At 40.4% G+C, this 26,724-nt stretch overlaps 1 protein-coding gene across 4 annotated transcripts in view; it reads right to left on the minus strand.

The window, feature by feature from the left end:
* Positions 1-25,996, minus strand: part of REPS2 (RALBP1 associated Eps domain containing 2) — a 95,681-nt gene extending 69,685 nt beyond the window's left edge. For 2 of the 4 annotated variants that reach the window (XM_015638261.2, XM_015638271.2), the window contains exon 1: positions 25,730-25,996. In XM_015638261.2, coding sequence (XP_015493747.1) covers positions 25,730-25,927 — 198 coding nt within the window. In that variant the 5' untranslated portion in view covers positions 25,928-25,996. Of the gene's footprint in view, positions 1-16,405; positions 16,489-25,729 lie in introns of all 4 variants that reach the window. The other 2 variants (XM_015638285.1, XM_015638251.3) reach the window with 2 other exon arrangements.
* Positions 25,997-26,724: the final 728 nt, after the last annotated feature.

Genomic DNA, 26,724 nt, shown 5'->3' on the forward strand with positions numbered 1-26,724 from the left:
GGTTCATAAAGCTCATCCTACAGCTGGTTAACACTGTATGTTTTATACATTGCAAAGACAGTAAAGGCACTAGTCATCCCAGGATTTCTGTTCATTTTCCTGCTCACCTTGTCTCTTTCAATAGCATATCTAGGGATGTAACACAGTGAAGGTCCAGGACAGGACAGAATAGAACCCAGACTCTCCAATTCTTGTCCACTCAGCAGACACATTATCCTGAACTCCCTTTCCCCACAAGCAACTGACACTGCAAGGGCTTGATGGAGGCAGGATGTAACTATCCACACTGAAATTTGGCCAGGGCTGGAACAAGGCCAAGCAAAATATCCATCTGTTCCTAAAACTTTCATTTTCTGGAGACTGAACGAAAATATTATCTAAATCTTACTAGTCAGAGTGAATGGGGAGCTGCTTTTTAGCTCAAGTGGAAATGCCATGTTTTGCATAGGAGCTCCATGAGTAAGTATCCTGTGGGAATGAAAACACAGGATGATCATGGGAAAATTAAAGGACAGCACTACTTTTACCGCACAAAATCCTTGTGGTTTGGGCATTTTAGACTACTTCGGCAAGAAAGCTGTTTATTATTTCAAGTAATACTTTACACAAGCAGTATGTCCATTAGCATATTTTGATCTTGAGAATACATTTTCACTGACTTAAAAATATGGCACTCATTTATAAGCTTGAGTTCATTATTAGACCAATGTATTTCAAAATGCATGTTTTTAAAAATCTATTCAAAATGCTGTGTATACATACGTATGCAAAGTTTAAATTAAATGTAACTTGAAACTCAGCCTTAAAAATCGAATCTTTGAAGGAAAGATTTCTGCAATCTGTCCAAGCCTTTTTTTACAAAAGGAAGAATTGTCTCTCCATTGCTGCAGTTCAGATTAAAACACGTACTCAGGTTTTTTTAAAAAAAAAAAACCTGAAAACACTAACATTTTATACTAGAACTCTGAAGCCATTTAAAATGCTGGACTCTCCAAGTCTGCACAAAAACATATAACTGAATCTTGTAGTTTGTCATTCATACAGAGAATCCTTATCCTACCATTGTCAAATTTCAGTCTCTTAACAGCATACCACAGACTGAGAAATAACAGGTTTTTCTGAAAAAAAAGAAAATCCTCATTGGCTGGGTTGATGCCTTATTTCTTGTTGAAGTAAAAAGTCCGTTTGGGTATTATTCATACAAAACAAATGTGTATTACAGAAAATTCAACGAGGTGTTGCTAGACAGGATTTAATTCACCCTTTGAAGAAGCAAACATCAACTCTTTGTTGCAACTTACTCTTCAATAAATGAGTATACATATGAAGTTCTGCAATACAAGTCCATTTTTTTCTCATGTTAAAACATCACCATAAAAAGCTTCAGTACAAGTAACAGTCTGTGAAATCATTGCCCCATCACCTATAAAGAAGCTTGCCAAACTCACCTAAGGTACAAAGAGTCTCTTGAAAAAGGCTGAAAAAGCTTAGCATTAAGGATATACATAAGGATATCACCTCCTGTGGACACACCATAATGTGTTATGAGCAAGCAAAACATCTTTGCAAATTCAGAGACTCTTTTAGCACCTAATGAAAAACAATGGAAACTACTGCTAGGTAAGTACTGAGTCAAGTATAGTGAAGAAAATGGGCAGAAAGGCTTGTAATCTTTTTTGTAAAAGTATAAAAATTAACTGTTATCAGAAATTTCTTTCAACAGCTCCACTACGAAAATCAAGCCACGGCTACCCAAAATATGTGCCTTTACAGTCAAATCTTTCTTTTCCCATTCTGTTCAAGTAACTGCACTGCTAGAAGTGAACTCCAGAAAACAAAGCTGTTTTAAGTCAGCACTGCGAGGGCTAGAGGGCTGCCGACAGACGGTACTGCAGTGTGCTCCTGCTGCCTCTACAACAGCTGCTTTATTATTTCCATATTTCTTTGTAACTACAAGGAAATACTTCAGGAGTTTCGCTCTCAGATGCTATGCCAGGATAACTTTACGATCTGTTCCATTTGTAGGCGTCCTCAGAGCTGAAAGCATACCAAGAGTGACCGACAGCAAATCTCATGACAATTGCCTTTATCTTTACATAGACAGGCAAAACATTTCTTTACTTATCTTGGAACGTGAGCAGCCTTTTCTTCTAAGCAAACATTTTCCTACTTGTTGATGGGACACAACTCCTCCAGCCATCACTGCAGTCTTGATGCACCCAGCTACAAACTAGATCTAAATAAATTCTTTATCTCTGATCATACTCAAACAAGGCACCTCACTCAAATCTCTGCACAGGGATAAAACACTTGGATGCTGAGCCACATGGGCCATGATTTAATTGTCCAGGATAGATTTGTGCAGGTTGTAGATGACAGAAGATGAACACAGAGGACACCAAATGTTGCCTAGAAAGATTACAGAAAAGCATCCAGTGTTTAGCTTTTTACATTTTAGTGACAACTTGCATCATTGCAAGGCCTGTGAAGAAATTCAAAATCTTTTGAAGTTTCACGATAAACATGAGTTTTCTGCTGTTTGAGTTCAAATACACAGGATATTGCCCAAATAATGAGGTACTTTGAAAAACTAAAAAGGCAGAGGCAATATTCCAAACTCCCCTTTCAGCAGTCATCAGCACTTAACTCATTTTGCCAAGCTGTTTTGGCCTCAAGCAGCAGTAGCAGCGCTGACTAGGAGTGCATTGATCTGTTCTTCAGGTTTCCTCCCACAAACTCTTACAAAAGCCTAGCCCAAAGCTCAATAGCCCTCCACTTCCCACACCCACACTGCCAGCACTGTGCCCCTTCCAGAACGCCCCAGCAGCTCCAGGCACAGGCGGCCAGGCTGTACCCAAAAGTGCCCAGCTGCAGACCTTCCACTCCCATGAGCCCAAATTCCTGAGTGAGGGTTTTCAGAGGAGTCTGGAAAACCCCTCACGTGGGAGATGTGTGCATAAAGGCTCAGAGCTAATCACTTTGCTCTAAAAAATAGGCAATTGAGTCAGGTTTCCCATGACTTTTGGGACAAACCCTTTAATATGTGGGAGAAATAACCAGCTTCCACAATTACCAAAAGAAATAAAAGCAGAGGTAGTGAGCTGAGCTGAGACTTGAATTTTGTGCAGCTGTGCTGAACTGTGGATCAGCTGCACGACTGCCTTGTCTCTGGCTGCCCAGATCCACAGGTGCCATGCCAAAAGCCCACTGGCATAGTGGGTTCTCAGGGCCACAGCAGGGGGACAGGCAGGCTCCTGGAGCACCTGTCAGTACTTCCATGCAGAACACATTCCCAGGATATGCATCTGGGAAATATTCTCAGACCCCACCAAAACATAGTGGCCCAAACCCACCCAGTGATACACAGCAGAGCTGTCCAAAAAAATACAGCAGCAAAGTCATCAGCTCCAGGTTTCTGGATTGAAGTTTTGAAAGCCTGGCACATGGATCAAAGCTGAATGGCCTCTCCCACGCAAGACTCTTCAACAGCAAGATTTTTGTACAAGACAAAACTCTGGCTGATCCCTCTGGATCTCTTTGTTTTCAATGAGCTTTGGTTCCAGTAAAGAAATTGAATAATTTTTCTTACACATTTTTCTCTAACATATGATTTATAACACCAGATTTTTTCATTCTGGCCAGTGCAATACAGATGAGAACTTAAATATTCAACTCAGCAACACCTTCATGCTTGTTTTCATTACATTTCCTCCCTACTCTTTCATTGCTTAAAACAACTCTAAGACCCAAACATCACAATATGCAAAAATAAATAATACATCACTTAAGAACACCAACTCTCTTGCAAAATCTTCCATAGCACTACAGAAAGAGATAATTGTCCAGAATTAAACTTTAACAACATGGTTTAAAGATACAGAAACTATTCAGAAAAACTACCCTTTTTTTTAACCACTTACAGAAATTAAATTCTGTATATTAGAAAAGGAGATCAAAAGTCTTACAGAGGTTTTAAAGTATGCCTTTTCCAAAACCCCAAGGGAGCAAGTGATGAAGCTTGTTTTCCAAGTCTTGAAGGCAGAGTGAAGATTTGTGCAGTTTAAAATTAATTGACATGTTATTAGGAGCATTGCACTCAATTGAAATGGGCATAATTCACTGACAAAGAGGTAAGTCAGGAGTGAAATTCTGTAAAAGGATTTTCTAACCACCAGGTCAGTGGCAATTTGTGTGGAACAGCTTAAGCTGTTTCACTCTGGAAAGGCAAAAGTCACTTAATGGCACAGCCTATTTCTCAGCTATTAGAGATGCTGCATGATCCATCACATGTCACTGCCACAGCCATTCCTGCTCAACTGTTCTCTCCCATTCTGATACAGATAATGATGGCCTAACTTTCACTTGCAAATACTACTTTGGACTTTTAAGACATCAATAATTCTCCACACAGGGTATCTGTGCACCAAACCAAGGAACTCACACTCTTGCACAGCTGAGACGAGCAACCCAATGGCAGAGATTTGCAATAGGTATGCAAATCCCTGTTTCATTTCTCCACTCTTGACACAACTTTCAACAAAAATTTATGGCTCAAAATAGCAAATTAATAAGGGAGAAATTAAAACATTGCACAGAAAAAAAAGACTGCTGATTTATTAGACTCTAAAGAGATGGGTAAAATGGAGAGTAATCTGTAACCAATGCTGCATGCCGATTTCAGCTCTCCAATGGCACTAATGATCACTGCAGGAAATGTACTATCTGCAAAGCAAGAAACAAAGGTCCAGTCAAATCTCAGTGATTTTATAAGGATATGAGTACAGCTATTTGTGATCCGGGTCTCATTTGATACAGAATTCAAAGAACTCTGTGAATTCTGTATCAAATGAGACCGGAATCACAAATAGCTATGCTAAAATCTATTTGTGATTGACACAAAGTAGATGAGCACTTCTTTAACCCTGCAAGCAATCTTTCTACAATAAAATGGGACAATCCACAAATGGAGCATAACCCAAAAACAGGACAGTAAGTCTGCATTTCCCATCAGAAGACAGTTCCATGCTTGTCTTCTGTAATGCTGCATATTCACTATTTACAATCTGCTCTAATAACTATTATATTAAGCAATTACTTTGCATTGGCCCATCATTCAAGAAAAAGTAGCTCAGCAGAGATGCACTGAGCATACACAAGAGCAACTGCGTACCAGTTCCACTCAAGGCTGCTGCTGAAACACCTTCTCCAGCTCTCAGCACAGTTATGTATGCAAGAGGAACTCACAAGGTATTTGAAATGCAAAATTATTCAATTTCACATTTCTTTGGTCTTAATGCAACCATTAACAATATGCTTATTTTAATGTACCTCTATTATTGAGAGGAAAACACAGCAGGCAAAGCACTTAAGAATATTAACTGTAAGGCTTTTATGATTTTCACAGGACTTTCTGGAATTAATCTAGAAAACAAAAAGACATCTGTACACATTACTACATATCAGAATAAAAATTATTTCCAAAAGCTTGTCTCATGGAGCTTTTCTAAATATCTGTTCATTTTTAGCATGACTTTGTTTCAGTATTGAAAATTAAGCCTATGTACCAGGACAGTGAATGAACTAGTTAGCAATCATTTTTCCTTTCAATTGCTTTATTTTCTTTCTTGCTCTTTAATACTGGGAAATTTTATATTTAGACAGAAGTCTCTAGGCAAATTATTGCTTAAAGTAAAAGAAAGCTAAATACTAGAACCCAAGCCTGCTTTGCATGCCAATTCATGTCTTAAAGGCAGCAGCCTCTCTTCCTTCTCCTAACCCTCTGCCTTATGCTTTGCACTAAATTCTGCACTAAATGAAAGAGCAGTCCTGCAGCACAAATAGTTTATCGTGCAATTAAACCTCACAACATATTCACAAAAGGACCCAAAGTGCAGCAGCTTAAAAGAAAAAAAAACAAGCTGCAGATGACTTTTAATAAAAATTATATTTTACTAAGCACGTACTCTTTGAATGACTGAGGTACAAATTTTTTTCTTCAAAAATTTCTCTCTCAGATTCATATTAAAACAGCCCCATGCGAATTCACTAGGAGAAAGCTCAAGGGTTGAAAATCCCCGAGTTTTTTAACTGCTATGTTAGTTTGAAGCCTAACTGAGAACAAGCAGAAGTACTTAACAAATATATACTCTTTCCCCTATTTTCCTTGACTAAACCATTTAAACTCCTCAGAGTGCAGGAACCACTTAAGCTTTTAATTCCCTTAGTGCTTTTGCACAGGAATCTGTTGGCTTAGTAGACTTACAACAACCACTTTGTTAGGCATGAGAAGCAAGATAACAAGGAAAGTCCTATTCCAAACACTCCACATCAGTCCCACCTAACAAATACTGCTCTACCTCCCCAGCAAGACTAACACAGAAAGTGCTGCCAGTTTGGGGTATCTCTAGTTTTATTTTACACTGGATAATTAAATTTCAGATGTTCCTACTACTGACAACTTACTGAAAGCAAGTTTAAATTAAAGAGGAAAATATTTGAATACAAAAGAAAACATATTATTGCCATATTTCTTCACTTGTAATTTTTCAACTATGGCTTAGTTTTATTTTGCTGTTGAAACCAGGTCGACAGTCAGAAAGTAGCAGTGGTTTTTCCATGTGTAAATACTTAAAATAGATATAGATTACATTTCATCATTGGATTTGAGGGTAGGCTGACAGGGAGAGAAGGGCTGATGCAAGATACTGAGAATTTCTTGGGGCTGGAGAGAGAGGCGTTATAAGTTGCTGGGGGTTGTATATGAGTGGGGGAAATACACCAGTTTTACATCTGCTCTCCTGGTGATCCATCCACCAAGAAAACAAAAAGAAGCGCCTCCAATGATGTTCTGCTGTTCACCAAGCTGTGGGCTCATTGCTGACGAGCATGAATGGGAGTTTCTTTCTTTCTTCAAGTCCTTAGCCACACTAACTTTCTAAGTTGTTCTATGGCATCTGTACAGAGGAATTTCCACTTCTAAAAAAATTGTTTTAAGCAGAAATAAACAAACTCAAACTATTTACCCACAAGCACTTTTTCTCTGGAAACAAATCAGTGTATACATATTTTGCAATACTATCTGAAAGACTCTCTGGTTTTATTAAAAAGTGAAGCATCAAGATAAAATTACTTTTAAAATAATCTGTGGTATGACATTAGTTCTGATTTTAAATTACTTGCCTACTCTAACTAGCAACAAGAAATTAAAAGTATCACTGTCCATTATACATTTTTTTAAAATGTTAACTTCCTAATTCTCAGAAAAATTTCTGGTAAGTACAAATTCTTAAAATATTTGGGAGAAAAATAAAAAATAAAATACTTTTCTCAACATGTTTGGCAGATACACTGCATTTCCGGACTACAATTTCAAAATCCTGTTTGGGACTGATGTCACAGATAATTCTGACTCTCAGCACTGTATGTACCTTACTGGCACAAAGAGGGTATTTAATACTGACAGATAAAATAAAGCTTTGAGGAATTTTATGCCTATATATTCAGGTGATCTTGAGGTACATGCAAAACAGGATGATTTTAAATCTGACAAGTAACAAACCGTGCTACCTTTTTCTCTCAAATAAACCCTACGAACTGCATAAATTTACTGGTAATCTGTATGCTTCCATGCAAACAATCACCAAAAAATAGTGACAATTGCAAATACCACAATGCATTAAGCAGGAAAAAGCATTCCAAATGCCACATAAATAATACAGTTAGGAGGACCAATAAAAAATTATTTTTCAGAAAGATAGCCTTACTCTTAAAACAGCCATGCCCTTTTAGAAACTTATTTGCTTACCTGTTTCATTCTTCCAGATTCAGAAATATAGAAAACCTCTTGCTTACAATGAACAAGTTGTGTAAAAATAACTCAGTTAAACTACAGTTTATAGTGGAATTTATTTGTATTCTGTACCTTTCTTTTTAATGCCACAATATTTGGGCACCATACCCAGGCTCTTATTGTTTTAAATCCCTCAGAACTGCTTTTACAATAACAATTCCCACAGCACTTAAAATCTTTGGCACTATCCTTTAATGTCAAAATGAATTAATTCAAACTGAAAGAATACAAAACCTTTTGTCCTTTTAAACAAGAACTTTTAATGAGGTATATAATTGTACTTATTGCACATAAAGAGTACAAATTCAGTTCAGACTTCATAAGAATACCAGATTTATTTTTTTCCCTTCTTGCTAAAAAAGCTAGAGGCACTTCCACAGAGTATTAACTTTAAAAACCTTGACAATCCCCACTGGAAATTGATTTTCTACAAAAACTTTGGGAAGGGTTCAACTTGGATTCCTAAGCAAGACACCTACAGTCCATTTGTGTTCCCAGCCTACAACACAGACTGCAGATGAGAGCACAGGATATGGAAACCAAACACATTGAACAAGTCCACATCAGATGAAACTTTGAGAACAGGAGGAACAAAACAGAAGGTAACAGTAAACCAATTCTAGAGTTTAACATTTTTCCTACATCTCCTTCTTAAGCATTCTGTAATGAAATTATTTGCACAGTAATTGCTGATCTTCTGTAAGTCTTGACAGACATATGAGATGGCAATCATCCAACTTATTTTGCTCCCAAGAGCTTCAGATATGACTTGTTTTTAAATTAATTAATAAGAAACATTTTCAACTCAACAAGGATTTACCGTGAATTCATTCTCTTATGGAGGGATGACTTTTGGGAGGGTTTTGTGGGTTTTAATCCTAATTTTGGGGTTGTTAGTTCAGTTTGGTGCCAGTATTTCCAGCTGAGGGCTCTTTGAATGTTGGGTGCTGTTGTAAGGCTTTTATTTTCTGGTCCACAACCAATGCTGTTTTCAGGGAAAAGAAGTGTACATGACTACACAAGGTGGTCACTAACAGTAGTATGTTTTTAAAAGTAGAATTTAAAGGAAAGAACACAGACACAGGTGAACACACTATACAACACAATCCACCACTTCAACACACGTGCAGAAACTCCAACCCTGCCTTGCTGGAAACTAACATGCTTTTATGAACCTCAAAATCTTCATGAATTCTTTACGGATTAGCCCATTGGGGCAAGGAGACAGTTTTGGGGCAGGCAATGACCCCAGACACAATTCACTGATGGACAGTAAAGTTCCTGCAGTTGGTTGATGCATTTTGACTGTCTTGAGCATCATGAACAGTGGTTGTGATCAGCAGAACGGGCACTACAGCCCTGTCCACAGGGAGGACCTCTCCTGGCACTGCAGCTCCCCAGGGCCTTTGAAAACACACCAGAGTGCCTCAGGCACAAGGGAATCCCCACTCAGAACCCAGGAGTAAGCCACAGTGGAATTCCCACTTCTCTGAGGAATCACTCCCATATTGGCTTTATTCTTATGTCTGATGTGACCATTTGCACTGTTTTCTGTCTTACTAAGCAAATGCTACCTTAAGATTCCTGAAGACAGATTTTTCTGCTTGCTCTTTCCCAAGACATCCTGAAGAAATGTCCAAATGTGTCAATTTGCAGCACTAAACTAAAAGGAGGTATGGTAGCAGTTGGCTTGAAAAAAAAGAGGAATAATCTGTTCTTTATATCCTCTGTACACTGCATACAAACATCAGGCTTAAAAACAAGCCTGAACCCAAAGATAAGGCAGCAGTAGAGTGCATTACCTATAAAAGTTGTAGAGTTAGCACCAAGGATTAACAAATTACTCAATACCTGGCAATGGGATTTTGCTATGGGCAGGAAAGGGTATTTAGGGATGGTCCAAGGTCCTCTCCATGTAGATTATTCCGCTTCCTGTAAAGATGTGACTGATGTGATCACACCATACAATACTCTCTCCAATACTTTTCAGAACTCGTTAACTTTAGTGTCTATTTGGTCTGAAAGAAGGGCAGAGGTGTCAAGAAAAGCACTTCCTAGACCATGATTTTCACAGGTCTTATCAGTACTGCTGGTGCAGCTCAGCCCCTTCTCTGTGCTGACACAGCCATCAGGTGTCACGAGTCGTTTCTGAACCAGTTAATGTTTCTGCTACCACTGGCCCATGAAAAGTGCTATGCTGTGCTCATGCTGCCACTTGCCTTTTTCCTATGAAAAGGCACTGTGGAAAGCCAGGAGCAAGGGTGGGCAACTCTGGGGCAACTAAGGACACAAGTCCCAAGTCCTGAAAGACAAGAGTGTGTCCATTGGTACCTACCTCAGCAGCCATTTCAAGAAAAAAGTACAGAAAGATCACTAATTTTCAATGACACCTAACATCTACAAAAAATCTCAAACATGCCTTTTACTGATTATCCTTTTTTTTTATTCCCTGTCATATTTTAAGAAGTGAAAATGACAAAGTCTGGTCTTATTGGGCAGCCTCGCTTACTAATGATCAAACTCTCTTCCTTTTGTACACTAAAGGGATCCTTGACCACTCCAGATTCACTATTCTTCCCCCTTACCAGCTTCCTGCTCTACAAGCAGCAGAATCAGTAAGGAAGTGAAGAGCAGAGGAACATCCAGACCCAGCTGAGCAGGGATACAGGGATGAAGGTGTGCATTACCCATTGCTTGTACCCTGCTTCTCAGAGGAAGCTCAGCCCTGGCATTTTCAGACCATGCACAAACATCTTCCTAGACTTGGAAAGCTGGTTAAACACAAGCATACAACCTCTGAAATTATTTTGCATTCCAAATAGTCTGTCAAACAAACCACGTCACAAGCATTTTATACAGCTCAAGACCTAAAACACATCTACAAAGTCAAAAGGTACACAGTCAAGGTAAGCTTGGCCCATAATTAGATAACCTTACATAATTCGTTCCAAGATTTAGTATCAGCAAAAAGCACTTCTGCCACAAAATGAACGGTGGAGTTTGTTATTTTTAAATTCCACTGGGCACAGTCGTGCAGGTTTTGTACAAAAAAGTATTTTCCTGCAATGTTTGTACTTAAACATTTCTATAATAAACGTTTAAAAGTAAGACAAATGTTCCTTCCAAGTAAAGAAAAACAGACAGCAGAGAAATAATAAGAAATTAAAGAAAGTCTATTAGTCATTTTTACTCATAAGAAAAACCACTGGATTTTTTTTAAAGATTAAAAAAAAATCTGTAAATAATTTCAGAAGGCTCCACCATCCTCTTAATTAAGGATGAAATAGATATGGAGATAATTAATGAGATAAATATATCACAAGAGAAATGTTTTGTAATAAGACATAATCTTGCTGCAAAGGAGTCTTAAGCAAGCAGAAGAATCTCCTGTACACCAGCACAGCTAGGGCAGTTCTCTCACCACAGGCAGTGAAACCTACAGGGAAATCACTGCTGAATGACCTAGACTTCTTAGACATAGCTGAAAAAATTAATTCCTCCTCACACAAATGAGAGAGGAAAGAGCAAATGGCAGGCAATGATGTTGGGTATTTAATTTAGAAGTAGCCATCAACAATGCAATATGCTGAGCTGGCCCACTGCATGTGAGGGGCTCATCTCTTTGTTGTGCAAAGGATAATCCAGCTGGTCATCTCAATCCCCAATCTGAGACAGCAATTGGAGTCACTGGGAACCTGGGCCTAAATACAATTTTAAAAAAAACAGGGAGTGGGGGGAAGGAACAGATATTATCTCCAACTCACAGGCAGATGGCAGTCACAAAGGCTGGAAACTCTGGGAGAAAGAACTAGCACAAAAGGAACAAGAATAGTGCTGGGGCACACTGTCTTCAGCTTCATGGGGAGTTAGAGGGAATTTATGGGACAGACAGCTCCCTAAGCCCTGCAGTGATCAAATGGAGGTGCAGGTTATCCTGCAAAGCACTCCGTGGGCAAGAGGTGCCTGCAAACAGAACTGGTAAGCCCTTAGGGGACAACATTAAACCTCTCAGTGGCTGTGGTTATTTAATAGCAGAATATATGAGAATCCATCACCACCAATGTCCAAGCACTTGCATTTTTCTTAATGCCAGAAAACTAAGGAAACCAAGGAGGCAAAAGGATTCAGCTCTAGTTTAAAGGAAATCTTCTCAAAGTAATGCATTTTAGCAAGGCATACAATTAAAAAAGAAGCCCTAAGTAAAGCTGACAAAATGAACAAGAACACATCCCTTCCGTTTCCCATCCCTGTATTTATTTATTTCCTGGCAGATGCAGAGAAGTGCTGAACCAGCAGCTCTCTTGGCTGGTGGAAGTCGCCAGCTGGAAGCCAGGGGAACAAAGAGAAGTGCAGGTGGAGCTGTGTGGGAAGAGATGGGGGAGCAAAGAGGGGCACAAAAATAGCGACACAGAGCAGATATGGAGGCACTCTCCCGTCCCTTTTGCTCTTCTCCACTCACTACTACAGTGATTTTTAAAATGCCATTTTACAGACATCTTTTATCTCATGCCCACACCACTCTTTAGAATCACAGAATCATTTAGGTTGGGAGAGACCCTAAGTGAGTCCAACTGTTAATCCAGCACTGCCCAGGGACAGTGACTTGACCACTTCCCTGAGCAGCCTACATCGGTCAGGGAGCTGTCTCAGAGCAACAGAACCAATAAATCCCAATTTCCTCCAGACCCTTGTCTTGAGGTGACATTCCTATAGGGATTCTTTAATGTTAAAACATGGGCTGATTTCCTTTTGGAATGCTCCTCTCAGCAGCAAAATTAATAGGCTTTTCTTTTACTAGATGACTTAGTCTTCTGTATAACTCTCAGGTACTCTTCAAAGTCTCACAATTTTCTTGCAATTTTGTTGAAATAGTTAACAAATTCACAAGTTATTACAGGGCTGAATTAATAGCATAGTTGCACAAGCCTCACCTCTTTCGAAAATCAGACCAAAGAAACCTCAGGTCATGACATAGGAAATTGACAAATTTTAGATTACGGTAAGCAAGGTAAAGTAGAATAAATAGTAATAAAGGAGACCATCTCTTTTTCTAGCTAAAAGCATGCAGCTATGTAGAAAATGGCAAAGCCTTTCAGGAATATAGGTTTGTGGTTAGTCATATAGTGATAACAAAAAGACCATTAGTTGAGAGGTCATTGCTAGCAGGAGATAAAATCCTGAACTGAATAAAGAATGGGGTGACATGTCAAGCCAGCCCCTAACATGCAACCAGATGAGGGATGCCTTTCCTGCAGTATACATTACACATTCAGAAACTCAAAGGTGTCCTCAACCATTTAATGGTTAATAAGACTGATGGGTATTCACACAAGGATATAAATAGCCTTCATATCCTCCTTGCAACCTTGGTAATAAAGGAGCTACTGCAGCTACATAGGGGTAAATGGAATGGTCTATTGCAAATAAGTACTTCTAGCATCGTGCTTGTAGCAGTTCTAGATAGACCACAAGAAAAGGGGAACTCAACAGAGAGCAAGGCCATCATTAAAAGCATTGACAGAAAATTCTAACAGAATAGAAACATCAGGAGCAGACTAAAAGAAACATTTTTTATTATGTAGTAGTGAAAAGCCATATGAGGTTAAACATTTTTTAAGTGTTAAGTTTGGGAAGTGGTCCATTGTGGCAATGTATATTAGCTTATGATTCAAACACACCATTCCTTGGAACTATACAACTCCATTATGCTCTTTCATCATAAAACTATAGCCCTGGCCATCTTAGAGCAATGGTGAAATGTTTTTGAAATAGCTTAATGTTCTTCTACAATGGAAAATTTCTGTACAATGTTTCTTGCAAGACATGTTGTCTAGAAAGTGTCAACAGGAAGCAAAGCACAATTTCAGGTATTTAAAGTTGGCCCAAATAATTTCACTGCTCCTAAGTTTTTCTCTGTGGAGTCACATATGACCCAAGCCCCCCAGTGAGACAGTGCTGTGAAAACTGCAGCAATGCCTTTCTGGGCCAATGCCAATTTGACCATAGGATGGTCCTGCAACTCTCAGTTTAGGCCCCTGAATTCTCCATATGGATGGGAATCAGGAACACATAAAGCTAGATAGTACTATTCATCCACTTATTTAAACGTATTTCACATTTACAGCCCTTGACACATCACTCCTCTTTCCATTAAAATGTGAAACACCTATGTTTTGAAACTTGACCAACTTCCAAGAAATATAAAATATTATGGTGCTCAACTATTAATTAGATGGTTAGTAATATTTGCACTTATATATTGCTAAATAATTTAAACTATAAAATTTAAACTATGTAGGAAAGAAAAAAAAAGAAAAAATATTCATAAATGTCCCTTTTACTTTTGCCCTCCTGGATGTTTCCCTCACTCAGAGATATTTACTTTTAGGTCCATCCTTCAGTACCTGAACAGAAGACTCTCCTTCCATTTCCAGAGTAATCTCTTCTGTTGCAGGGCTTAAATACAGTAGTTATACTGAAACAAAGTGCCTTTCTAGACTTAAGGAAAGCTTTACCTCTTGCACACTTCCCCTGCAATCAAATATATGCATAGTAAGTAATGCAATTTAAAAACAGCTAATGAGTATTTCCTATGGAAAAATACTCCTTTGGAGAATATACTCCTCAAGGACAGTCCTGATTTAGACTAGATCAAATAAAAGATATAATTACTGTAATACAGCTGTGGGTGGAGGAGGGGGTGGAGAGAAGGAGAAAGAAAATAAGGGACTGATAACTTGATGTAAATAACACTAAGAATTATTTTCCTGCTGACATCAGTACTGCCCAATGCTGCTCTTCTTGCTCTGAAACATATGCTCTGGCCAGTGAACCTGGGACCTGTCATGCTGTGAGGTAGCAGGTGCTGTAACATCGTCAACACCAGGCTCCCCATCCTGGTTCCTTCCTCTCACAACACTCAAAATACATTTTGACAGACATGACTTCACAGCTGTATTATTTTAGAGGTATACTGTATCTCCAGAATAACAATAGCATAGTGCCTTTTTAAAAAGAAGTCCATGGTTAAGCAAGGGTAGCAGCAGGATACAATACAATTGCAAAAAAACCCCAAGCATACTATTTGTTACATGTCTATCATATGTCAGGCATAGAAAACTGAAAGCTAAGGTTCTCCTCATTTCTAACCTTGGCAGCACCTGGTGAAAAACTCAACATAAAAACTGAGTAAGATTTTGGCTCCAAAAATTTGGTTGGTTTCGGGGAATTTTGAGGGGTTGTTTATTTGTTTTGGGTTTGATCCTTCTCTTGCTGTTGCCAGGCTTTCCAAGATATTACCCAAAGACTCTGTAGAAAGCTTCAGATCTCAACACAGTTTTAAACTTTATGTTATCTCTCTTTAAAGGTTACTGGGTTCTAGCCTGTTTCATCTTCCATCTGCAGCAGACATTTATATTTATAACCTGTTCACCACCATGATACCTAAAGCATCTAATAAAAACCAGAAACAAGCAGCTTCCTGGACCCTGTCTTTTATCACTCAACAACAGAGAGCAGCCGTTAACAACATAACTGGGTTTTATTTATTTTTGCCTTCTGATCTCCTCCCAAACCAGAGAAGCCCCAATGAACACTGGCCACCTGGATGACTCCTTCAGGCTCCTCCAATCTCTTTCACATCCACTGCTTCCAATGGCATTCACTGCTGTCCTGCTCCTACTTATCGCCCTTAGCCTCAGGTAAGGTCTTTGTTTACACATTCTTAAAAGGGAAATCTCTTCAGCCTATCTATTCTTTATGCTTCCAACCAGCACTGTAAGGGATCTCCTGTAAGTACCAGAAGCACAAAAAGCTGCTGGGAGGCATGAACTTCACAGGTTCCAAACCCAAAAAGGAACCCAGCCAGTAACACAGACATCAGCCCACCATGACCTGCAGAAATGTACCACCTACTTTGGAACAGGGTTGTTTCTCCTTCTCACACTTAAGAAGAGTATTGCTGTATATAAGGTCCAAAGGAAAATTTGTTTGCATTAATACTGAAGTCAGAGTTTACAGAAGAGACAGCCTGAACATATGGGACATGTCCGTGTAGCTAGATAGGAAAACACTTCTAGCAGCTACAATTACCTAGGTCATCCACAAAATTCAGCAATAATAGAGAAAAAGCTCATTCTTCAGAGGTTTAAACATCTGTTTCTTGCTTGTCAGAATGAATTATGGATAACTCTGCATGGCAGATCTGATAGCTGGTGTCTGCCTCATTCTGAAAGCAGTGGCATAAGGCATTTACAGTTGCTAAAAACCACTGGAGTTAATATTCAAGAAGCAGCAAACACCACACAAAAAACATGAGAAATCCTCCCCAGCTAGAAAGCAGATACCAGATCCAGTCATCTTGAACTAGACAAAATGAAAATACTGCAACATCTTGAATCTATTCCTGAAAAAAAAACCAGCCAACCCAAACCCAATCTACTACGATTCCAATGAACCTTTCAAATTTCTACCAGGAAATGAAATGGGTTCTTTCCAGGTCACCTTAACACAAAGGTACCACAGAGTGCTGGAAGCTGTTGTTTTGATGTTTCACACCTTTGTGGTTCCTCAGCAGGTGACATCTCTGAGGCAGTAGAGTCTCCCTTCTGAACAGGCTGCCTGGCCACCACCACTTCTATCTGTAACAGCAGAATTAGTGTAAGGAACAGAAAGGAGCTACAGATGATGTACATGAACAACCTCCTTCCCAAAAATTCATGTGTTTAAGGTGTCACAGTGCTTCAACATCCAAGCAGTTCATATAATGAAGTGTTTTGATTTAATTAAACACATTACAAGTTTTTAAACATTTCCAAAGCAACTTCTCTTGCATCTTCTCTTAAATTTGCCCTAGAAGGCAGGAAGAAATTCTGACATTTCCCATAAAAAGGCAGTTCTGGGTGTTGTTCCACTTTCATACAAAATGAGACTTAACTAATACAGAAGAAAACAAAAATTCTGTGACACAATGCATTTTTGCCACAAACAAATCTCTTACAGACATATCTCCCACTCCATCATTTTTATTTTTATTTTTAAAATTAGCTTCCTTCATCCATAGTTACTGTTACATGATTTTTTGGACTGGCTACCCCAATGAAACCTTGATGCTTCCTGTACCCCTCCTGTTTTATCACATTTGACATGTTTCCTGAGTTCACTTCCCTAGTGCTTACAACTACAGCAGGTCCTTTTAAAGGCAATGCAGCAAACACACAAAACATTATCTTCTACAGTTGTGCAGTTATCTTAACCAATAACATTTATTAAAACCCTTCTTTAGTTGACAGTTATGGACCATTTTTATAAGACTGAAGAGTTGTCAAAAGTTTTCTTGGCTGAAGGCACAGCCTTGTTGAGAATTCCACTGCACGTGGTGTAGGCTGAAGACACTTCCTGCCCCTCCTTGACCTTATATATCGTTTATCTCTAGCTGGAATCAACACATCTTTTAGAAAAGCAGGTTAATTTTTTTTCTCTTCCACACCACTAAACAAAACAAAATTATGACTATTTCACCCAACGTGCTTGCACCTTATGTGCATCCTTCAGTCATTGAGAATCTACTTGTCTGTCCAATCCAAAAGTCTGATTCAGCTAAAGAGCACAGGATTTCAAAACAGCAACACTAGAGTCAGTCATGACACCATCTCCAGTGCCCATGCACAATATGCCAGCATTTATGGCACATTTTCTAACACAATTTTTATTTGCAATTCTATCTGTACACAGTAAAGGAAAAGCAGCCTACATCTATTAAAATATAAAGATGTTCTTATAAAGACCGCAATTATTCAGAGGAGAGAAAGCAAAAATACAGATCCACACAACTGAGTTTCAGCCTCCCTCCCCTTTTATTCTTATTTTTGGCATTTGGAATCTCAAAGTACTTCACCTTTTACTGTTCCACTGCTGTTACTGTTCACAACAAAATAATTCTGACTGTTTGTTAACCCACAGCAGTCACCCAGTTTTGCAAATGATTAGACACATTATTTTGTTCTGAATACCATCATCTTGGCTTCCATAGGACATCATTGTGTAAATTACGCCAGAAGTAAATAATGCATGAAATGTGAAATGTTGCTTATGCCAAAGCTGATCTAATGCTTCTTGGTGTGGAAAGACACTTTAAGAAAAAGAAAGTATTAAAAAAAAAAAGGTAAATTAATTTGAAAGGCTCAAGCCAAAAAGACATTTGAAATTTATAATCATAATAATAAAGTAATGCTACAGACATTTGCTACTGAAAGTAGAATTCAGCTTCATGACTCATACCAGAGTGAGCAAGCAGACACCATGGACCATGTTCAGACAGTCTGAATTCAAGCTCAGCCAAGTGTTTCCCATTAGCCTACACTAAATTTTCAGTGCCACCAAGCCAGTGGGAATTATGAGGCCCAAACCCAGCACTTTCTTATGGCTCAGCCCAAAGGAGAATCTCCCCACCACTTCCTGACAGTGAAGGGACCAACCCAGTCCTGCACATGCAGAATGGAGAACTACACAGGTGCAGGGCTAAAATACTAGAACCAATATTTGCAGCTTTTTTGGATGGGGGAAGGACTGCAGGGCAGGAAATATCCTATATACATAAAAAATAAAGCAGAAGAAAACACTGAAGATGTGCTCTGATAGTCAAGCCATCAAAAGTTACTCAAGACCCCCCCTTTTTTTTCAGGCTTCACGGTGCTGAACATGGGACACTCCTGTAGCTCTCTCAGCAATGTATGCCCATTGTAAAGGCCTGCATGGCTCAAACAGGCACAAGAGATGATTTAACAGGTGGTCACTCTGTAACCTCAGAGCAGTTCTAAGCAGCTTGTTCCAGACCAGAGAGTGCCCAGGATACAGAGGAGCATCTTCAACACCCCTCTGCAAATGCACCACCCAATCTGAAACACCCAGCAGCACCAAGTGTCTGAACTTCAGTGTTAGCCTATTTTCCCCCAAAAATCTGCAATTTAAAACATTATTTTAGTCCAAAGAGATAAGACCTAATTTCATAATTATCTAGATAAAGACCTGTCTTGTTAGTTGGTCATCATTAAAACAGGACATTTAAAAAAAAAAAAATATATTGTAACATTTTTGCTCTTACCACAAAGTAATAATTTAAAATACATTTGGGCAACCACATCATCTAATATACATCTTAATTCTTTTTATAAGAAATTTGCTCCATTACAATTGTTAATAAGAGACACACCTACTTGTATAACATATGCAAAGTTAAATTTAGCTGAGAACTGCAATTCATTTAAAAATACAGTCTTCATCTACTAAAAAAACAAAAGCTACACATATCTTACAAATACAAAGATCTTGAACTTCATAAACACATTTTGCCTTTTAAACACTTTGATAAGTGAAGTATATATAATTAGCAGTTAATGATTTAGTTGATTCTTTTGGATCACTATGTCCTACCAGATCACAGAACTAATAGACCTCATCCCACCACATCCTCCCACCTCATCATCATATCTTAAAGGCAGAAATAACAAATAAAAGTGAAATTTAAAAAAATAATGATAAACAAAAAAAAAATTATTCCCAACAGAGTTCTCAATTTTATGCAGTGTCAGCCAATAATGCTGTGGAATACAATGGATAAAGAAAATATTCCCTCTGTTCCGGAAGAGGGGATTACTATTTGTTCACACTTGATTTTCTACTCCACCAACCTTTTCTAGTTAATTATCCATTAACTCAGCTGTTAAACTGTTTGACTGTCTCAAAAGTTGAGCTAGCACATATGGCTCATTAATGTTTTATTTTACCAAACTGTTGGTATGTTTAGATGTTAATACATCAAAGATTCCTGCTTTACAATTATTATATCAGCTGTATTTCTCAAATCATAATATTTTAGATTTAAACAGGTCAGTTATCCTGACTCCTTGTCCAAGAAATACTTGTTCCATCTTTCATGAACCCATCTTGGCTAAGCTTTTTAGCTCAGCTAAATTCATGTTTTCAGAGTTTATACCATGCCTCTTTCACAGGAGGGGTGTCTGAGCCAGATTCAGCTACCCAAGTGAACTGTGTTCAACATTTCCTTTGCAAAACAGACTGTGGCAACATCATCAATCGGTGTATAAACATCACAAAATGACAGCAGACTGCTGTAGAGAGATACACAAGACTAGAAGAGGTTATACTTAACTGTTTGGTGAACCCGACTGCACTTATGTAAGTACCATGACAAAACCACTTACTGAAAACATAAAAATGAAAACCATTCTTCATTGTCCCTACTTCATACTGCAGCAACGTCTCATGAAGAAAGTTAACTCTTTTTCATCCCAATGGATCTTCTTCCCCCAGCCCTTTTGTATTATTTTAAATCACTGGCACAGCAAAGCATTATTTTCTTGGGAAATTAAATAATTAATTGACACTTGGCTGTTATGAGGGTTAATTACTGAAGGCTGCAGGCCCTGACCAGACTAATTCTGACCATCCCACTGGATGTCTGTGACAAGCAGGTCTGAGAGTCTGCTTTACAGTGTGATTTGAAACACACTTGGAAAGAATGGCTTCTACAAATCATCTGCTGTGTATGTCAACACTGAGGCACTCAAAACTACTAATCTTGTGAGCAGTGACTATGAAGCAATAGTTTACATCATAAAAAGTAGTTTAAAGATGTATTAAGACCTCTGTTTTATTTTTTTAATGGAACACATCAGCAAGATAGCTCCAGGTGAAGTTTTACCCTTTACTTTGTTACAATTTAGAAATTTTCTTAGTGACAATACAACTGTATCTGGGTTTTTCATTTTCTTGCTTACAAGTTTGCTTGTGACTCTAGAAAGGCAAAAACAGCTTAGGAGATCGTGGTCAGAAGTACTGACACTGAAATGTCAGTTTCCCTTTCCTCCTCTTGCTGCACTGCTCACACGATGATGTACCATGCTTTTGTTTCTTCCCGACCCAAAGATATCAGTAGGATGCAACTTCTCTCTAACACCACTTTTTGATGGACCAACTGTTCACTCAACAAAATCACATGGCCAGTACAACAAGTATAATGCCACGTTCTGCCAACATCTGCAACAGAATGAACTTTATTTTTGTAAAGTGACATTGAGTCCAGACTTTCCTCATTCAAACAGCTCACACTGTAGCTGCCACAGCTCTTTTTTTTTTCTGCCTGTTCAAAGCAGACAGTTCCACCCCAGCTATCGTGCAGGTAATAATTTATACTTACAGAATTTAGAAAAAAAAAATTTCAGAAAGCAAATCCTTACTGACATTTTTCCAAAGAAATATCAACATAACCTTTTTTTTCCTTTTTTAGCCTATCCACACTTCTGCTTTTTGAACACAATACAGTTAAAGTGTAGAGTTGTAACTATAGAGACAAGGCACAATAAACACAAGTTAACTCACGAAGTCTGTGGAAGAAAAGCACGACCGTTTGTCTGTGTTCCCTATTCACACAGTGCTGGAAGGAGAGTCCCAGCTAAAAAATGCACTGCCTGTACAGCTCCAGCATCACACAATTAGTACTTGTCATCCCTGGAGCTCAAAATAACACAGTGTGTTCGTTTGCAGAGGAAAGAATGTGTTTTCTTAAGAAAATTGGATCTCTGTGCTGATAGTGCCAAGTCCACAAACAAGATTTAGGTCTATAAAAGTGAGAATTAAAGATACTGTCGGACAACCGAGTGAGAATTAATCAAATAAGGCTGGAAACTAATGAAAAGAAATAAGCATTTTAGTGTAAATCTTGAGTCCAGTTCTGCTCCTCAATTTCTTAAGACAAAATATTCAGAGACAATAGTAACATCAACAAACACCAAAACTAGCACAAAGTACCTTTCCTGTGCTGATCAGAGGGCAGTGATTCTGTAAAGCACTATTTCATCTGGGATGCCTGCAGACATCAGCCCTTTGTTAATTGGGACCCACAACAAACACATTTGGGGTCCCATGCTCAAGCAGCAGATGCTGTATGTACTTGCTGGTGGCCAGCTTCAAAACAGCATCACAAGTCAACTGCCCCAAATGAGACAGGGCAAACCAGCCACTGTCAGCACCTGGCACAGCCATCAGTGTGGATATTGCCCTCACAATGCACTTGGGGAGCAAAATCCAACTGATCTTCCAAGGAATAGGCCCAAAACTCCAGAGAGTTTGCCCACATGGCCACACAGTCCTCTTTTAGTCATCCACTGATGGCCAACAGTGGTGCCTCCTGCCTTCCTCCCACACCTCTGCCTGCTGTTTCCCCTTGTTATAAGGGTTACTGATAATGAACTACGTAACAAAGCATGCTGTAGGATCACTGATGTTTTTATGGGCCCACTGAATCAAAAATATATACTTCTTTCAAAATTTTTTTTTCTTTGTACAAATTCAGCTTTTTCCCCCATTGTTAGGAGCCTAAAGCATAGAAACACAATTTTCCACCTCATCAACATCTATGTATATATATAAATCCAGCTGATGCTGTTGAATTTCTTCTAATTCTGACAATCTGCATAAGTGCACGGTGCATGACTAGTCTGCTCCCTCTCCTTCAATACAAATACTGTAAAAAATAAAAACAACCCCAGCACTGACCTTTCAGGCAAATAATTACAGACATTTTGCAGAGTTACTTTAAATGTCCCTGGTAAAAGATCTACCATTGGCTTTGTGCAAGTCTAAACACAATCTTAATGACTCTGTCTTTAACCAAACAATATGTCTAGCCAAAGACTTTCAGTACACTGGGGAAGTATGATTATACAGTCCACAAAACCCATGCTGTTCTGTCCCTGTCATGCCCTTCTCTGTCCTATGAAGTGTCTGACATTTTTAATTTTAGTGCTAACTGCAACCTTTTTTCCAGAACTGAAATAACTCTTGCTGAGTTCATTGTTCGATCCTGTCTGTAAGTAAAGCAAAATCAGTACAAGCTCTGCTGAACCCTACTGCCCAGCAGAATTGCTGGCTTTAATGAGCCTGGGTGTAATGAATCTGTGTTCAATCACTTCATTCTTAGCAAGACCCAGGACTCTCGGGTGCACGCCATCTGCTCTGACTGACCCGGCTGCTCTTGGATCTTTTCCATTTATTCCAGCATTTCCTCTTCTGCCACATGCTCTCGCATTCCCTACATCATCTCTGTTACCTTGCCTCTTTCATCCATGTAACTTCATGGAGTAAGCCAACTAACCTTTAAACCAAACCCTTGTCTGTTTGCTGTCTGAGAGCACACACCACTGCTTTTCTCCTAGGATCTGGCATCCCAAACAGCACTACTCCATCTAGGATGCACCCACTGATTTTTCTCTTGACAGAAAGCCCTGCCATTACAGGTAAGGAAGCGGAGGGAGATTTCCTGTGATGCTTGTGAGCATCATCCTGAGGAGTAATAAATCTCAATCAAAGAGTATAAGGAAAAGCTCCTTCTTTTTCAAAGTTGTATCCCACTTATTACCTAAGTACAACTGAAGACAACAGCACAGGTTTGCAACTACCACGGCACTAAATGTCAGTTCTGGAAGCATCCTGATTTATACAACCATTCCTCAATGAATGCATTGAGAATAAAAAGCTGCAAATTGCACATTGCTTACAAAACCATCCTTAACTGTCTCTTCCTATAGCCTGTGCAAGGGTCAGAGAATGGTGTTAAGTACCTTCTGCACTGAGCAGACTCTGCTTAGTAGAAATCCAGAATTGGTTTCCAAAGCAAATCACCCCATTTCTGACATGAATAAACTCAGCATGACCATTTCTCAGTCGGTCAGTATGGATGCTGCCTGTACACAAAGCACTAACAGTGACAGATGGGGACTTTAAAAAGCATTAAAAAACCCCAAGAAACATTCATACTCAGAAATTATTTCAAGGAAAGCATGTTATCTTAACCCAAATGAGCTGTCTTGGCCTAAAATAGGTGTTCCCTGTACTAGGAGAAAATGTGTACCAGGAATCTCTGTCTATTGCTCCCCTAACTGTTAGAATGGTAGGATTTTTTTAATATGAAAATATTAAATCACATTTTTGGACTATAATAAGACAAAACTATAATCAGAAAAACATCTCAAACAACATCATGAGACTTTCCCTATCAAAACAACCCCATTTGCAATTTTTTTTTAACTCATTCCATTAATTATTTTTTCCTGAAGTCTCAATAAATGTAAGAATACCTGACAGCAGTGGGTTCTGAGGACAGGCACACCAGCAGTAGAGCAGAATGCCACTCTGATTAGTGTCCTATAAACAAGAGGGGAAGGGAAGGAAGGAAAAAGAGAAACAGACCCAGATCCCACAGGCCTTATTAGCTGAATATTCCTGAAGCAAATTACAGGCTTCTTTGCCAGTAACGTTCTCCCTACAGCATAAATATACCTGGAAATAATCTAAAATAGTCAAAAGAACCCAGAATGTCAAAACCAACCAACAAACAAATCCAGAAACAAAACCCCCCCAAAACAAAACCAAAATCAATACCTCACCATTTCCAGGCTTAAATCACACATTACTACCAAAACGACCCTGAAAACAAATTATGATAATAACATAATAATAAACTTCATTTAAATGATAGGGTAAGAAACTACACAGCAAAAATAAGGGTTTTTTTACACACTTCTTTGAAAAATTAAGTGGCTATTCGGATAAGCCTTCTTATTTGAAAATAAATGTCCTGTTCTTCCTCTTTGCAAAGCAAGGAAAGAGGAAGAACACTCCTAGTGCTGTATCTATGCAAAATCTCTACTTTCACCACTCGATTCACCTGCAAGACCAAGGTCACAGTGTGGTTCAATATAAGGTGCTCAATATACAGTGCTTGGTAGGATTTTTTTTTTTACTGATCTGGTAAAGAGCACAACAAGGAAGAAAAATATCCTTGAAACGCCACAATTTTCATTCAGAATCTCCTGTGCAATACGAATTCTTATAACCCATTAAGAGATGATCTGCCAGCTATCTATCTGCCAGCGGTAGAGTTCACTACCTTTGGGCAGTGCCCAGGTACATGACCTCCATTTCAACATAACTTTGTTCTGCTTGATAAGTAAAAGCTACTTGAGAACAAAATTCCTGAAAATAAAAGTTTAATAAATAAATAAATATACAAACAAACAGGAATAGCTTATCTCTGTTCAGGACGCATTAGGCAACTACAGCATGTTAGTTAAATTACTAATCCGCAGGTGGAGAAGCCCCAAGTCCGGTTCCTCCCTGTTCCTGGAAACTGGCTGGCACAAGCTTTCTCCCACCCCGGACAAGTCTTTTTCCTCAAAAAGCAGGAGGGCTCCACCTCACAGCCGCTGTTGGGGAACACTCCTGGGGCTCTGACGAGGGAGACCCCCGCATTTCGCACCTTGTGTTTGCGCTCAAGAACTGACATAAAACACCGCAACATCATTTACCTGCGGATTTATTTTTTTTTTCCCACTGAAAAAACATTTAAGAAAAAGCCCACAGTGGTAAACCAGGAATTCAGCACATGGCACGTCCTTTGATACAACTGCCTTTATGACTTTCGGGGTCCTTTTGAGAAAGGCGACGGCACATTCGAGCTGACAGGGAGAGCCGGCCGGGAGCCCGCGGTGCTCTCGGCTGCCCGGCCCGGCGCAGGGCGGCCCCTCACGCACCGCACCCCGCGGGCAGAGCAGCGGAGCCAGCGCCGGTCTGGAGGAGGCAAGGGGGCACGGAGCAGCCCCGGCCCCGCTCCGCTCTGCCCCGCTGCCGACAGGGCTGTGCCTCGTCCGGCCCCACGAGCAGCACAGGGGCGCCCGCAGCCCCCAGCTTCCCAGCAGAGACAGCGCCTCTCCCGAAGGGCTGCGGGAGCGGGTCCCGTCCCGCACCCCCCCCAAACCTCCCCACAGCTCCGGGGGGAGCTGGACCGGACAGCCCCGGACCCACCTGGTGCAGCGTGTCCGGGGGCAGCTGCGAGGCCCGGAACAGCTCGCCCACGCTGCTGCCCCCGGCGGCCGCCTCGGGGGGCGGGCAGCACCGCGAGAAGAGCTCGGAGTAGCGCTGCTGCTCGGTCTCGCTCAGGGGCAGGAGCAGACCCCCGGTACCGGCGGCGGGGCCGGATCCCCCCGCCGGTCCCTGCTCCATGTCGGGGCGGCGCAGGCACAGCCGCTCGGCGGGGCAGCGGGTGTCGCGCCGCCGGGGAGCGGGGGGACGGCCGGGGGGCCGGGAGGTGGGCCGGGAGGTGTGGCGGGGGCCGGGGGCGGTGCCGCGCTGCGGCGGCGAAGGTGCAGTCCCCGCCCGGTGAGCGCCGCGCCGGCTCCGCAGTGCCCCGGCCGCCGCCGCCGGCCCCGCCTCTGCCCTCCCCGCGGCCCCTCCGGCTGGCAGCCTGCGCTCCCGGGCCTCCCGCTCCTGCCCCGCTGCGGGACGGCGCTCCGCAGCACCCCGCTTTCTCTCCAGATCGTAGAATCACGGAATGGCTTGGATTGGAAGACCTTAAAGAATGTCTCGTACTCACCTCCCTGCCATGGCCAGGGACACCCCATGCTAGACCAGGTTGCTCAATGCCCCATGCAACGTGGCCGTGAGTACTGCCAGGGACGGGGCATCCCTCACCGGCAGTGTTTTCAGTGTAGCACCTGCTGCTGAACGTGCCACGTGGGCACCACCGAAAAGAAACGGCATAGTTGGATACCCTGCAGCGAGTCCAAATCGATTAGCTATGACGGTTTGAGAGAGAAGCATCTCACCGTGTTCTCCATAGTCTTTGCTTTAACGTGAAGGGCAAAGAGCCGCTTGCTCGTGGAGATTCCTCTTTATTACTCATTTGTCAGCAGTGACGCTGTAAATGTTCCCTTTACAAGTCGAGCAACACCTCACAAGACAGGCGGGTCACCACCGAGGTGGGAGGGCTGGGTACATCTCAGCCAGGAGATTGTGTGTCT

This window comes from Parus major, chromosome 1, assembly GCF_001522545.3.
Source record: "Parus major isolate Abel chromosome 1, Parus_major1.1, whole genome shotgun sequence".
In the NCBI taxonomy this organism is placed as follows: domain Eukaryota; kingdom Metazoa; phylum Chordata; class Aves; order Passeriformes; family Paridae; genus Parus; species Parus major.